General features: G+C 39.5%; 3 protein-coding genes and 1 long non-coding RNA gene across 10 annotated transcripts; 2 read left to right on the forward strand and 2 right to left on the reverse strand.

Moving 5' to 3' along the window:
• Positions 1-124: 124 nt before the first annotated feature.
• On the forward strand, positions 125-5,312 carry LOC105690645 (polyadenylate-binding protein-interacting protein 1). 7 transcript variants are annotated; one of them, XM_048654450.1, is made up of 10 exons: positions 125-325; positions 907-1,073; positions 1,385-1,503; positions 1,608-1,862; positions 1,952-2,161; positions 2,227-2,339; positions 2,438-2,669; positions 2,739-2,978; positions 3,075-3,184; positions 3,282-5,312. In XM_048654450.1, the coding sequence occupies exons 2-10, from the start codon at positions 926-928 to the stop codon at positions 3,424-3,426; spliced, it is 1,572 nt and encodes a 523-aa protein (XP_048510407.1). In that variant the 5' UTR covers positions 125-325; positions 907-925; the 3' UTR covers positions 3,427-5,312. The 7 variants fall into 7 exon arrangements, with proteins under 7 accessions (XP_048510407.1, XP_012264053.2, XP_048510438.1 ...); XM_012408630.3 differs by having other exon boundaries at positions 126-325; positions 1,605-1,862; XM_048654481.1 differs by lacking the exon at positions 907-1,073 and having other exon boundaries at positions 127-342.
• LOC125500729 lies at positions 5,240-5,666 on the reverse strand. The gene is made up of 2 exons (XR_007278180.1): positions 5,529-5,666; positions 5,240-5,401 (listed from the first exon to the last, which is right to left on the reverse strand). It is a non-coding gene; the product is annotated as an uncharacterized LOC125500729 (long non-coding RNA).
• On the forward strand, positions 5,543-7,397 carry LOC105690520 (MYG1 protein C27H6.8). Its single transcript, XM_012408336.3, has 7 exons — positions 5,543-5,700; positions 5,800-5,961; positions 6,062-6,157; positions 6,242-6,478; positions 6,562-6,763; positions 6,839-7,011; positions 7,100-7,397. The coding sequence occupies exons 1-7, from the start codon at positions 5,630-5,632 to the stop codon at positions 7,302-7,304; spliced, it is 1,146 nt and encodes a 381-aa protein (XP_012263759.2). The 5' UTR covers positions 5,543-5,629; the 3' UTR covers positions 7,305-7,397.
• Positions 7,398-7,511: 114 nt separating this feature from the next.
• LOC105690523 (cuticle protein 5-like) lies at positions 7,512-8,997 on the reverse strand. The gene is made up of 2 exons (XM_012408341.2): positions 8,842-8,997; positions 7,512-8,412 (listed from the first exon to the last, which is right to left on the reverse strand). The coding sequence occupies exons 1-2, from the start codon at positions 8,851-8,853 to the stop codon at positions 7,789-7,791; spliced, it is 636 nt and encodes a 211-aa protein (XP_012263764.1). The 5' UTR covers positions 8,854-8,997; the 3' UTR covers positions 7,512-7,788.
• Positions 8,998-12,002: the final 3,005 nt, after the last annotated feature.

The raw sequence follows: 12,002 nt of genomic DNA on the forward strand, positions 1-12,002 counted from the left end.
TAATCAGGACCAGTTTCTCAAATATCGATGCGGACCAAGCACTGAACTATAATATACTTCAGTGGGAGCTAGAGAACAACGGTACTTCCGGCGAGTTCGACTGCAACCAGAATAGGGTCAGCGACAGTTGGTGATACAATTGGTCAAAGCTCCTTACCTTGTGGCGTTATTATGCTTGTAGTATCGTGATTCGCGCTCGTAACTCTGGCGCCTTCTGTAGTTCTACTGTAGTTAGCGAATAAGGATTTTTACAGAGCAGCACACTGCGAAGTGGTAATGCTGGCACCGCATCGCAAGTGAGAACTTTTGCTACATATGCTTTGAGGTAAAAACAGAATGACGGTATGAGAGAGTTAATTTTTGTATAAGTTATTGATATTCATTTTTAATATCACGCGGCAAGCGTATGTGCGAAATACGGTAGTAAACGAGTGAAGAGTAATTATACTGGTATTCGAAAGGAAATATTTATAATCCGGTGTCACCGTATAAATAACCACTAATCACTGCGTAGCGCAAGGTTGTAAGGAACATGGCGACTGATATCGCTCTATTTTTTAATAACAAATAAACGCCGTGTATCGTGTGAAAAAACAATAATGGCGATCTAGAGAGAAAATTCACGGTTACTGTGTTAGACGAATAGTTATATTTTGAGATACTAAATCGACAGATAAGCTTATCACGTACGTACATATGTCATCCACCGTAAACGGTATCGCGACTTGTCCTGATCGAACATTACTGTTAAATATATCGTGTTCATATTTGTACCGCGTGCAACATATAAATGGGGCTGAATAAATCTATATGCAATTTTAACTAAACCGGGACTTGACCTCTTGAAAAAATCGTTTCCATTTCGAATTTTGAATTTCGAGATCCATTTAACCCAGTCATTCATAGAAGGGAAACAAACTAAAACATGGATCCTCTTGGGGGGGATCATCGAATGATAACACAACCCCGAGGTGGCCTGGGTCGCGGGCGTGGAGGTTGGAGTCCGCTTCCAGCTCAGGAATCGAGATCTTTGCGAAGACCTCATCATGCATCATCTATCAGCGGAAACACAGGTGGGTGATGATCTAGCGTTCCAATTTAACTTCTCGTTTTGGCTAGTTTCGTCATCGAATTACACCCACCGATATCTACGTAGCGCTGTGTACAAAATTACTATCGCGTAAATTTCAGTTCTGCTAATCGATGTAAATGCGTGACTATCACACGATATTCGTTGTTTGTTGATAGGTGGTGACATAAAATAAACGGTTTCGATTAGGGTAGATTATAGGCTACTCGAAAGCATCCATTTCATTTCATAGAACTAACATTGAAATGTTTAATTGTAAGTAATTGTATCTAGTTCCATGATATCTCAATCTAGGTATGACGGACAACACTGGAACGAGGGCCGATGGGGCAAAAGGAGACATTGTAAAATATTCTACGCTCTCAGTGGATGCAGCTGAATTTGTACCTAAAAGCTTCAGTCCTGCACCACCAGTGAGTTTATTTTCAATCAGATTCAATTGTTACACGAATGTGGTGAAGTTGAATTATGTTTGATTCATATTATTTTACTGATACTGTTATTATTCCATTAGCAGCAACAATCTGGGTCAGGATATAGTCGTCCTTCGGTTCAAAACCGTTTGAATTATGCTAGACAAGGTCAGCAAGGGGGACAACAACAAGGTGTTCAACAACAGCACTATGGCTCACAACAACAACAACAACAACGCTACATTCCAGCACAGCATATGTATGCAGGTCCACCGCAACACCAGCAATACAATCAGTACTCAAATACTCAAGATTATGGATACTATGATAGAGGATCAGGAGATCACGGCAGACCGCAGGTTGGAGAAGTTTTAGATAACGACTTCATTCTGTTGTCTTCGTTCTGTGAATAATATCTTAATCCTATTGCACTTATGTGACTTTGAAGGAGGATCAAAATGGAGTGGGCTCGGCCGGAGATGGTGAAGAATGGCCTGGGATGAGAAGTATGATGGGGCAGCTGGAAGGTGCAATGCGAACGCTTACTTTGAGTCCTGGACGGTTCGATTCGCTGGTAGCACCTCTGGTTGATGGCATCACCCCATGTCTTACTAATACTGCACAAACGCAAGCCATTGTTGGAGCCATACTACGACAGGTATGTTGATTTTTTATTGCAATAAGAACTTAATCTATGAATTACGAAATTTCTCTGTATCGCAGTCAATAAGTGAAGGAAACTTCCGCTACAGTGGAGCCCGTCTCTGCACATTTCTTGATAACGCCTCTTTAAGCGAACGTGGGCCATCTATCTTCAGAGATACTCTGGTTGGCAGGTAAATTTTGAACATATTCATAATTCCAGATTAGGCAGAAGCCTAGTGTTTTCATAGATGATTTTGTTTCACGCATTTCCTTTATCGATATTTATCAGATGTCGTGAAGAGACAGAAAAGACAATGACATCTTGGGTTCAGAGAAGTACACCAGAAGATGAAGTAAAAGAAAAATCCTGCCATGGGTTAATCTTGTTTCTGGCTGAACTAGTCACTCAAATGGAATCAGAACCAGCTTCGGTACTGGGAAAATTGTTAATAGAGTTAATGTCTGCTGTTTTACAACGTCCGGGCCAGAACTCTGCCAAACACATCTGCCAGGCTCTCAAGGTGCTGTGACTGATAACAGATTCAGAAAAGACACTTTCCTGTGATGATCTAACTTTACAAATATTACAGTTGGCGGGCCAAACCTTAGAAAGAGATAATTCTGGCGGAGGATCAGAGATGGAAAGCGTTATGCAAAGGCTAACTGGACTCGTTACTGAAGGTTTAGTCGATGTTCATGTAGGTCGCATGGTTAATAGTGTAGATGAACTACGTCGAGGTAATTGGGGCCGCATCGTATCAACTCATGGGCTGTATAATTCTACTGTCAATGCTAATCCACAAACGCCGGCCGACACGACGCAGGAACCAGTTAGTAGCCTCGATAAACGTTGATTTTTTAATCTAGATCCACATGGGCTTAGCAAATAGGTTATAAAAATAATATTACCCTCATCTTCATAACAGATGACCAACGAACCTGTATTCTATGGTCCCGACGGAAATGTCTTATCTCCAGAGGAAAGCAGATTTTTACAAGATCTGACTGGAGATGCTCCTGACATTGACGATTACGGGTGAGGATTACTTGATCAGCTTTTCCATGTATAGCTACAGCCAGGATTTGACAAATCTCGTCTGAGTTTCTAAAAATACCTGTATTTTGGTTTACAGTGAGGGGGAACTCGACGATGTCGAGGTTGAAGGATCATGGGTGGAAGATGGGGACGATGGCGGCATGGATGACGCCATCGCGGCAGCCTATGAAGAATTTTTAAAGCTCGCCCCAAATAAAAGAAACGGCACAGCTCGACGATAAGCATCTTACAGTTCTCAAATTGTTACCTCCGATACACTGAGCAACATTTGAATAGTATAGACGTATCATCTCCAAATATCCATTTATTAGCAACATTGTACTGGAAAAAAAAGAATTTGTACCTTTATCATTGTCAATATCGGCATTGCCTCTCGTTTTTTCTCAGACTCTGCTCGTGCTTGTTATCCATTTTTCAATTCAATAAATCGGTACTGCGTGGTATAGGAATGTAACCCTGCCATCGTTGCAGCTATAGATACACACATAATTTCTATCTGTCAAAACAATAGAAATCTCATTTCCTTTAAGACCCAGTTAAGCTGCACTCTTATTTTATTCATCAGAGGTGAAAGGAATCGTTTTATCTTGTTCAATATACCGTGTCTAATATATTATAACCCGAAATTTTATTTACTATAGAGTGATTAGTATTGTCTCGATGTAAGCGAAACCAGATGGGTTTAATTTCGATTGTCAGCTAATGATCTATTTTCAAACATGTTTCTCAATCGTGTTCTGCTTGCATCGAGTCGATACAGTCCTTTGATGAACTCCACTAATTTAAGTTAGTTGTGTCCGTAACTGTATATCTAGAATAATATTAACGATATAGCACCTTCTAACTTTTAACTATCATATTCTCAGAGGATAAATGATCAAAGCAAACGAAAAAAAAAGAAATAGGAGGCGTTTTTGGTCTCTAAATCTCTGTTTGCACGAGTTCAATCTAACATTTACCGAATGTGAGATATTTTGCCCCTTCTAATCTTGACATTCAACAAATTTGAAGCTTGGAAATAGTTATCTATCACGCCTACCTATGCTATGGTCAGGTGAATACAGTACGATGATTATATTCCGTTATACTATCTCTTATTCATTTGTTGAATTTTTAGGTATGGAATTGAGAGACTTTTTCTAACATCTTGTGCCTTTGCCAGGGAACGGTTCGTGGGATATATTCTTTGTTTTCTTTCCACCAAGATGCAAGTAATTTAATTTACATTTCATTGAATATATACACACGCCTGATGAGAATAGAAAATAGACTCTCCAATTTCTACTTTACTTTTCTCAGAAATTTACTCAACTAACCAGAAGTGTGCAATCAAACAAAAGACAAAAAACAAATATAAGATACCCATTAAAAAAATGAAAAAATGAAGAAAAAATGAAAAAAAAAAAAAAATAGCTCAGATACGTAATTCGGGCATAGGTTTATTTCTTTATAGTAATGAGTGTTACGAAAATGTATCTCAGGCAGACTTGCGTTCAACAAAAATTTACGAATATTGATCAAAAATCGAGATAAAGGTTTTTCGCCGATAACCTATCCAGTCCAGTAGTTCTTTCAATATTTCATACAAGAATGCTCAAACGACCGTCGGTTTTTTGTTTCAATCCAATGTCGTTGCACTAATATTTTTCCCTGTTTTCTCTTAAATCTAAGATCAGATGCTACGAGGATGTGACATGTATGTATATGTTTATATGTTTACATGTGATGATGATTACAATTTTTATTTTTATTTATTTTTTTTTTTTGCCTAAGTATTATCTTTTTTACATGTGCATGGTTGTCGTAATAATATTCGCAATTGACGCAGTCGATTGATGCGAATACCCCGATAAAATAGGTCAGTTGCAGACTTATAAACACAATAAAAGCTATTCAATTTTGTTTTAGTTTTGGGGCATAAAAAATGTATTATTAATTTGCGTAGTAGGTTTATAATTATGAAATAGTTTTCAGTTTGAGCATAATTTGAATTGGAAACGAACAACGATCCAACAAAAACAAAAAAAAACCAAACAACGTACCAAGCATTTATTAGACATTTTATAATGCTCAATATTATAGTTTAACAATAAAAAATTCACATTTCCTTGTGTTGATTTTTATTTTAATTATTCAGCAGTCGAATTCCAATTCCAAGTTTTATGTAGCCGAATTTGTGAACATGATGCATTTGTTCTGAAAATAATCAAAAACCAAACGATCAGTGTTGGCTCCTAAAATTCAGAAACTTTCTTCCTTTGGAATACCTGCTATGTGCAACAAAGTGGATACAATTTAAAAGAGGTAAAGAGCTTGACATTACCGATGAATCTAGTCTGTTTCACTTTATCCTGGCGCAATCTGTAACCAAAGGCGCCAAAAGCGTTGAGTGTAGGCCAAAAGCACCAACACCGTACAAATCAAATGCTTTCGACTGTTGTCAGATTGTTTCCACGCAGACGATTACTTTCATCCATTCCTGATAATAAATACCGGTAACTAATAGCAGACTAATTTTGTAATGTTGATCTAAAACTAGTTTGAAACCTATAACAACATTACTGGAACGTATTATTCACACGTGTATTTTTTAGGTTACAGTTTGCAACGAGCTACTCCAATATAAGGAGTTTATCAACAATGCCAGAATCTGACATTATCATCGGTACTCACAGCGGATGCTTTCACTGCGACGAAGCTCTTGCTTGTTATATGCTGAAGTTATTACCACGCTACAAAAATGCCTCCATTATTAGGTAGGACATATATATGTAGGAATGTTTGAATTAAAGTGTGTTTTATAATGTTTATAAAAAATCGCGGCAAGATAAAAACTGAACAATTTTCACGTTACAGAACACGGGATCCAAAGATCTTGGAGACTTGCGACATTGTTGTTGATGTGGGAGGCGTATATGATCCTTCTAAGCATCGCTATGATCATCACCAAAGGTAAGAGATCACTAGGATCGATTAGCTTATCTATTCGAAGATGAAATTTAGAGTGTTATTTTTCAAATAAATATTTTTAATCAGGGAATTCAAAGAATCTATAAGTACAGTGCTCAACAAGCCTGAGCTTGACTGTGATATCAAACTGAGCAGTGCTGGTCTTATTTATTGCCATTTTGGTGAGGAAGTTATTAAGGAACTAATCCCAGGAGTAACAGATGAGTGCGATCGTCGTAACATTTTCAAACGAGTATACGATACGCTGATAAAGGAGGTTGATGCCGTCGATAACGGTGTCCCAATGTTTGCTGGTGAACCAGTGTGCGTATAACAAAACATCGGTCTATTGAGCTTTTATTTGGTAAACGGCTGCAATGTTCTATAAGTTATTTTATTGCCACTAGGTACCGGATAAATACAGGTTTGAGTTCACGAGTGGCGAGATTGAACCCAGAATGGAACGGTCCAGACATGGATCCTGATAAGCAGTTTCATAAAGCTATGGCTCTTGTCGGCGAAGAATTCCTTCACTTTATCCAATTTGCAGCTAAAATTTGGTGGCCGGCGAGATCGATTGTACGAGACGCTATTCTCAAAAGATTTGAAGTAAGTTAAATACCGTTAGTCTTATTTATCATTCTTTGCATTTTCACAAATTAAATTATTACCAAATAAAAATAGGTACATTCTAGCGGTGAAATCATCGAATTAGCCCGATCCCTTCCATGGAAGGAACATTTATTCGAACTTGAAGAAGAACTAGGTATTAAAGACGTTATTAAGTACGTCATCTTCAAAGACAATAATTACAGAATTCAAGGGGTTCCCCTTACCTCTGGCAGCTTCGTATGCAGGTTTGTTGCACTACGTATTTAATCGAATAAACTAACCACTGTTAATAATCTTCCGAAACATATTTCATCGATTATTAAACCACCGTAGGATGTTCTTACCAGAGAAATGGGCCGGCCTTCGGGACGAAGAATTATCTCGTGTATCTGGTATTGATGACTGCATATTCGTGCACAGTGCTAGATTCATAGGTGGTAATTTAACCAGAGATGGTGCACTAGCAATGGCAAAAAGTGCACTTGAAATAGGCAAATCATTAGATAATTCTGATTTGAAAAATGTTGCAAATGCATAGTGGAAATCTCAGAATGTACGGTACAGTTTCGTTACATCATTTTAAAATAAAATTGTGAGTTCATATACACTAAATATATGTATATGCCTTTAATTTTGAGACAATTGATTCACCCTGCTTTCATTTACCCCAGTAACGTAGGTGAATATAATAATAATTTTAATTGGATACTTGGTAGGAAACATTGGGAACTGAATATGCTGTATAGTGGTTTAAAACTTTGCTCTTTATGAACGATTTGCATATACACGTGTAATTAAAGAATATAAAAAAGTACAGTTTTCAAGAAATGCAACCAAAATTACGGCAATTCCACACAAAGAACATGAAGAATATTCACCGCACCGAATATATTGTATACATATTTTTTTCAAGTTTTTCACGTTTGTTTTCTATAAAAAAATAGTCAGTCTAGATTAATCGATTGTGTATAAAATTTTCGCATAATTTACATAAGGATTTTCAATAGATTTTCCACTAAAGTTTACCAGTAATGATGAGCGTGAGCGTTGGCTTGAGCATGAGCTGCGAAATGAGCAGCCTTGGCGTGAGCGACTTCGGGGGTGTCAACGACGCGTCCATCGTGGCCAATGGGAGCTCCGTATCCGTATCCGTGTCCGTAAGCGGGTGCGGCGTATCCAAGAGCGGCGACAGGAGCGTATCCATGAGCGGCGTATCCGTAATGTGCGGTCTTAGCTGCTTCGTGAGCGTGAGCGGCGAGATGAGCGGCTTTGGCGTGAGCGACTTCGGGGGTGTCAACGACGCGTCCATCGTGTCCTAGGGGAGCTCCGTGACCGTGAGCATAATGAGCACCGTAGGCAAGGGCTGGGGTTGCGGCGTAAGCGTGAGCGATCGGAGCTGCGTAACCGTAAGCGTGTCCGTAAGCTGGGGCGCCGTAGACGAAATCTCCGTGAGCGGCGTATCCGTGCCCTGCGGTCTTAGCTGCTTCGTGAGCGTGAGCGGCGAGATGAGCTGCCTTGGCGTGGGCGACTTCCGGGGTGTCAACGACACGGCCATCGTGGCCCAAAGGGGCTCCGGCGTGGTAAGCGTAAGGAACGATCGCCGACGGCGACGCTGCCGCGAGGGCGACGAGGGCAAAGATTGCGATCTATGACATTGATGGAGGACAATTTCAATTACGATTTGAGACTAAAAGCTTGTAGGGTGTTTGTCTGAATTTTTTTCACCCTTAACTCTGGGAAATCACAAGAAATATTCAAATGTCGACCTTTGATTTTATGATATAAAATTGCGAGTAATTATGATGAAGAAAAGCATTTTGAAACCGTAAAAAATTAAAACAAATCGGTCAATTGTTTATAAGTATTTAGAGAAATTATATGAAATTTTCGCTGTTTTAGTTAATGAAAAAAAGGTAAAGTTTTTCCCAAATTCGTATTTGATGTTGTAAAGAGCTTTTCACCGGACAACCACTTACAACTTTCAACCCGCCGAAGCTTCTGTTTGTTTTGATTTGAGATGGGTTATTTTTCTAACGAGTAGTTCGACGGGATTATAATTTTTATTGAATACTTACGAAGACCTTCATGTTTCTTAGATTTGAAGCGCTGCTGGTTATCCAGTACTCGCTAGTGTTGTGGACTGTTGTGCCGTTCTGAGGTAACAAGCCCCTTTATATATCAATCCGAATCTATGTGTTAGCGATATCTACGACAGGACCACGCCCCGCGTCATAGTGTTACACATAAAATAATGGCATTGACATTACATTGAGGGTCCTCTTTCCCCCAACCCCCGGTACCTCGGGGGGAAACCGATCAAACTCCCAACTCATAAGAATGCGATAGAAGAACTCGGACGCCACCCCCCACCTCCCCTCCGATCTCGGCACAAGGTACGTATGTACATAATACCATACCGTCGGATTCGAGTGTCGAGGTCGCCGGGCACAACCGCGGAGACGTTGCCGCGGGCAGCAAGTCTCGTTGGGGGCCGGTACCCGGACAAAAGTCAGGCACCCATTCACTCAAGCCCTTCCAATCGCACATATGTATATTGTCGTTTTATTATCTGTTCAAGCTTCCGCTATTACAGTATGTAATGAGAAACAGGTGCGCAGCTACGTGGTCAATGTTCACGTACCCATGTGCAATGGGCATCTTATCGATCATTCAAAGCGTTCGTGTAAAATGAATTGCATAGTTTCGACTAATCTATACTTGCACGACCAATGTCCCATTTTTTCAGCAACGATTTTTCTAAACACGCAGAGCTTTTACTGGTGTCTGCTGGAAGATATCTATTTTCGCAGCTCTTGAGGTATTCAATACGGTACAAATTTGATTATCTCGGTACAATTCTGTTCGATTTGATAAATCAGCAACTTCTACCCAAAATATCGAAATTTTTATTCCGTTAATGCGAGGAACACGTGCGAGTAACAAAACATTCGTTACAAATAGGAAGAAATTATTAGAGAAATTAATCTATTGGGAATTGTAAAAATAATTTCACGTGTCACTTCCCAGGAACTATAACTTTTCGTACAGCTATGACGATTAGTGAGTATAAATTTTTTTTCCTTCGAGCGCGAAAAAATCAATTAAAATAAGAGGTCATATAATTATGCGTCGTCGTTATACATATGTGTATATACACGTGTATGTATGCTCGTATGGCAATTTGCATATTGGGTATAGATTTTTAATCAACTCATAAACGAGAGACAATGGACCAAACCGAGTGGCGTCGAAATGATGTCTCAACACCTAATTGACCGGTACGCCCCTCGGAGCGTGGATATTATAGAGGAATTTCATTAGATGGGCGGTTGCATATTTGCAGTTGCTTCACACCACTTGTAATGCATGGATGACACGATTTCCTCTTTTATATTACGTTATCCGTGCGTTGCGCTCCTCTGCTTTTTAATGAACGACGCGTGATTTTATATCAATTCCCGATTCGATTCCTCTGAAATATACGTACATATGTATATAGATACATGCACGTTACTTTTCGCTGTATGAAATTATTTTCACGGCTGCGAAATAGCGAACATATGTTATTCTGTATGAAAATTTAATAATGAATTTGTGCATAACTGTAACGCGAGAAAGTGACGCAATTAATTTTACTTAAACTCCCACGAAAATTCATTGGTATAATTTCACTATCTATCTCTTTCGTTCTTGCGTTACCAGAGTCCTTTGAGCGCGTCGACCACCGTATTATACATAGTATAGCGGCCGCAGAACACTTCGGTATTATTTACGTAATAAAAATAATTTCGGAGAAAAAAAAGATACAGATTGACGCAACTGTATAGTCGTGACCGTGCGTGCGTGCAGTCCGTGCACAGAACTGTATATTCCGTTATGAAGTTGTTGCTGTATTTACACATTATATACCATACGCAACGCAATACTCGACAATACTCACAACGCTCGGTATAACATTTGTTGCAAGAGATTTCAAGCAGTAAATAGACAATGTATATTTCTATATACCTATGTAGCCACGGATTAGTATACCACGTTACGTTACGATTTAAATCCACATACCGCGGGGTTACCATCCGAACGAACCGCCCAACAATCGAAGTTAATTAGTCCGAACGAACCCCGTTTGAAAAAAAAAAAAACCAAAATGTCAGTCGAAATTCGGTGGTTATTACGTGTCGATAAGGATGATAAAATTATCGCATGTGGCTAGAAATCTGTGTGCATACCTATGTAATCTATATGTATGTAGAAAGAAAAGGAAATTAAAATAAATAAAAGAAAAACAAAGCGTTCGTTGTTGTGATTTGTTGGTTTCGTTCCACACTTATTTAAATCACATTCCATCGTGACTTTTTGTTAATTTCTTTTCGTTTTATCGGATCGGTGAGCCGAGCCCGCTTCACCACTCGTTGATCTCACCGTATCTCATTTTATTTGGCGGTTATACTTTTACGTCACTTTTGACCGCCAAGGCCGTCGAATGTTTCCGCGTGACGGCGGCCACCGTGACTCGGGGGTATACCGAAATAACTCTTTTATCTTTGATGTAATTCTAGCGATCGGATGCTAGTTATTGTCTACTCGGTTGATCTCTTAAACTTCGTATTAGGAGCTCGGTGGAGTTCCCTTTTCTTTTTTATTTGCTCCTGTTCGCTTCTGATGATCGATGATAAGCACGTACCTGAGGATCCTGCGAAATTCATAGAAACGGATCCGGGAACTCGAGGTCGCGTCATGGTCCTTCCCGTGAAATCTAAGATTTTATGTCAACACTCCGATCGGTCTCGCTGTAGGGATGCTGATGCGAGCGATCCGCCGACAAATGTCCTTGACGTTTACCGGAATCCGAACAAAAGAATATCGGCAATACGCGACTTCTTTATATCGCGATCACTTTTTTTCGCCCCATGCGACGTGGGAATTTCATGTGCCGCTGCGCGCTGCAGGTAATGGCAAAATTCATTAGCGATGGTTTCGTTTTTTTAACGAGTAGATTACTACCCCCCACCCCAAACATTTCGCGCTTAATTATACTGTCTCATCATTCGTCGAATTCGCTCTAATTAGACTCCTATAATAACGCAACTCGCCAAAGTGTAATTGATGTGGTGAAAAAAAAAAAAAAAAGAGTGCAAGAAAAAAAAACGAACCAATTGCATGTCGGAACACGACCGTCATTAGTTTACTCATCGTCAAGCGAGAAGAAAATCTGAAAACTTAATGGAGTCTTCGA

The sequence above is a fragment of the Athalia rosae genome, chromosome 1 (assembly GCF_917208135.1).
Source record: "Athalia rosae chromosome 1, iyAthRosa1.1, whole genome shotgun sequence".
Classification (NCBI taxonomy): Eukaryota; Metazoa; Arthropoda; class Insecta; order Hymenoptera; family Athaliidae; genus Athalia; species Athalia rosae.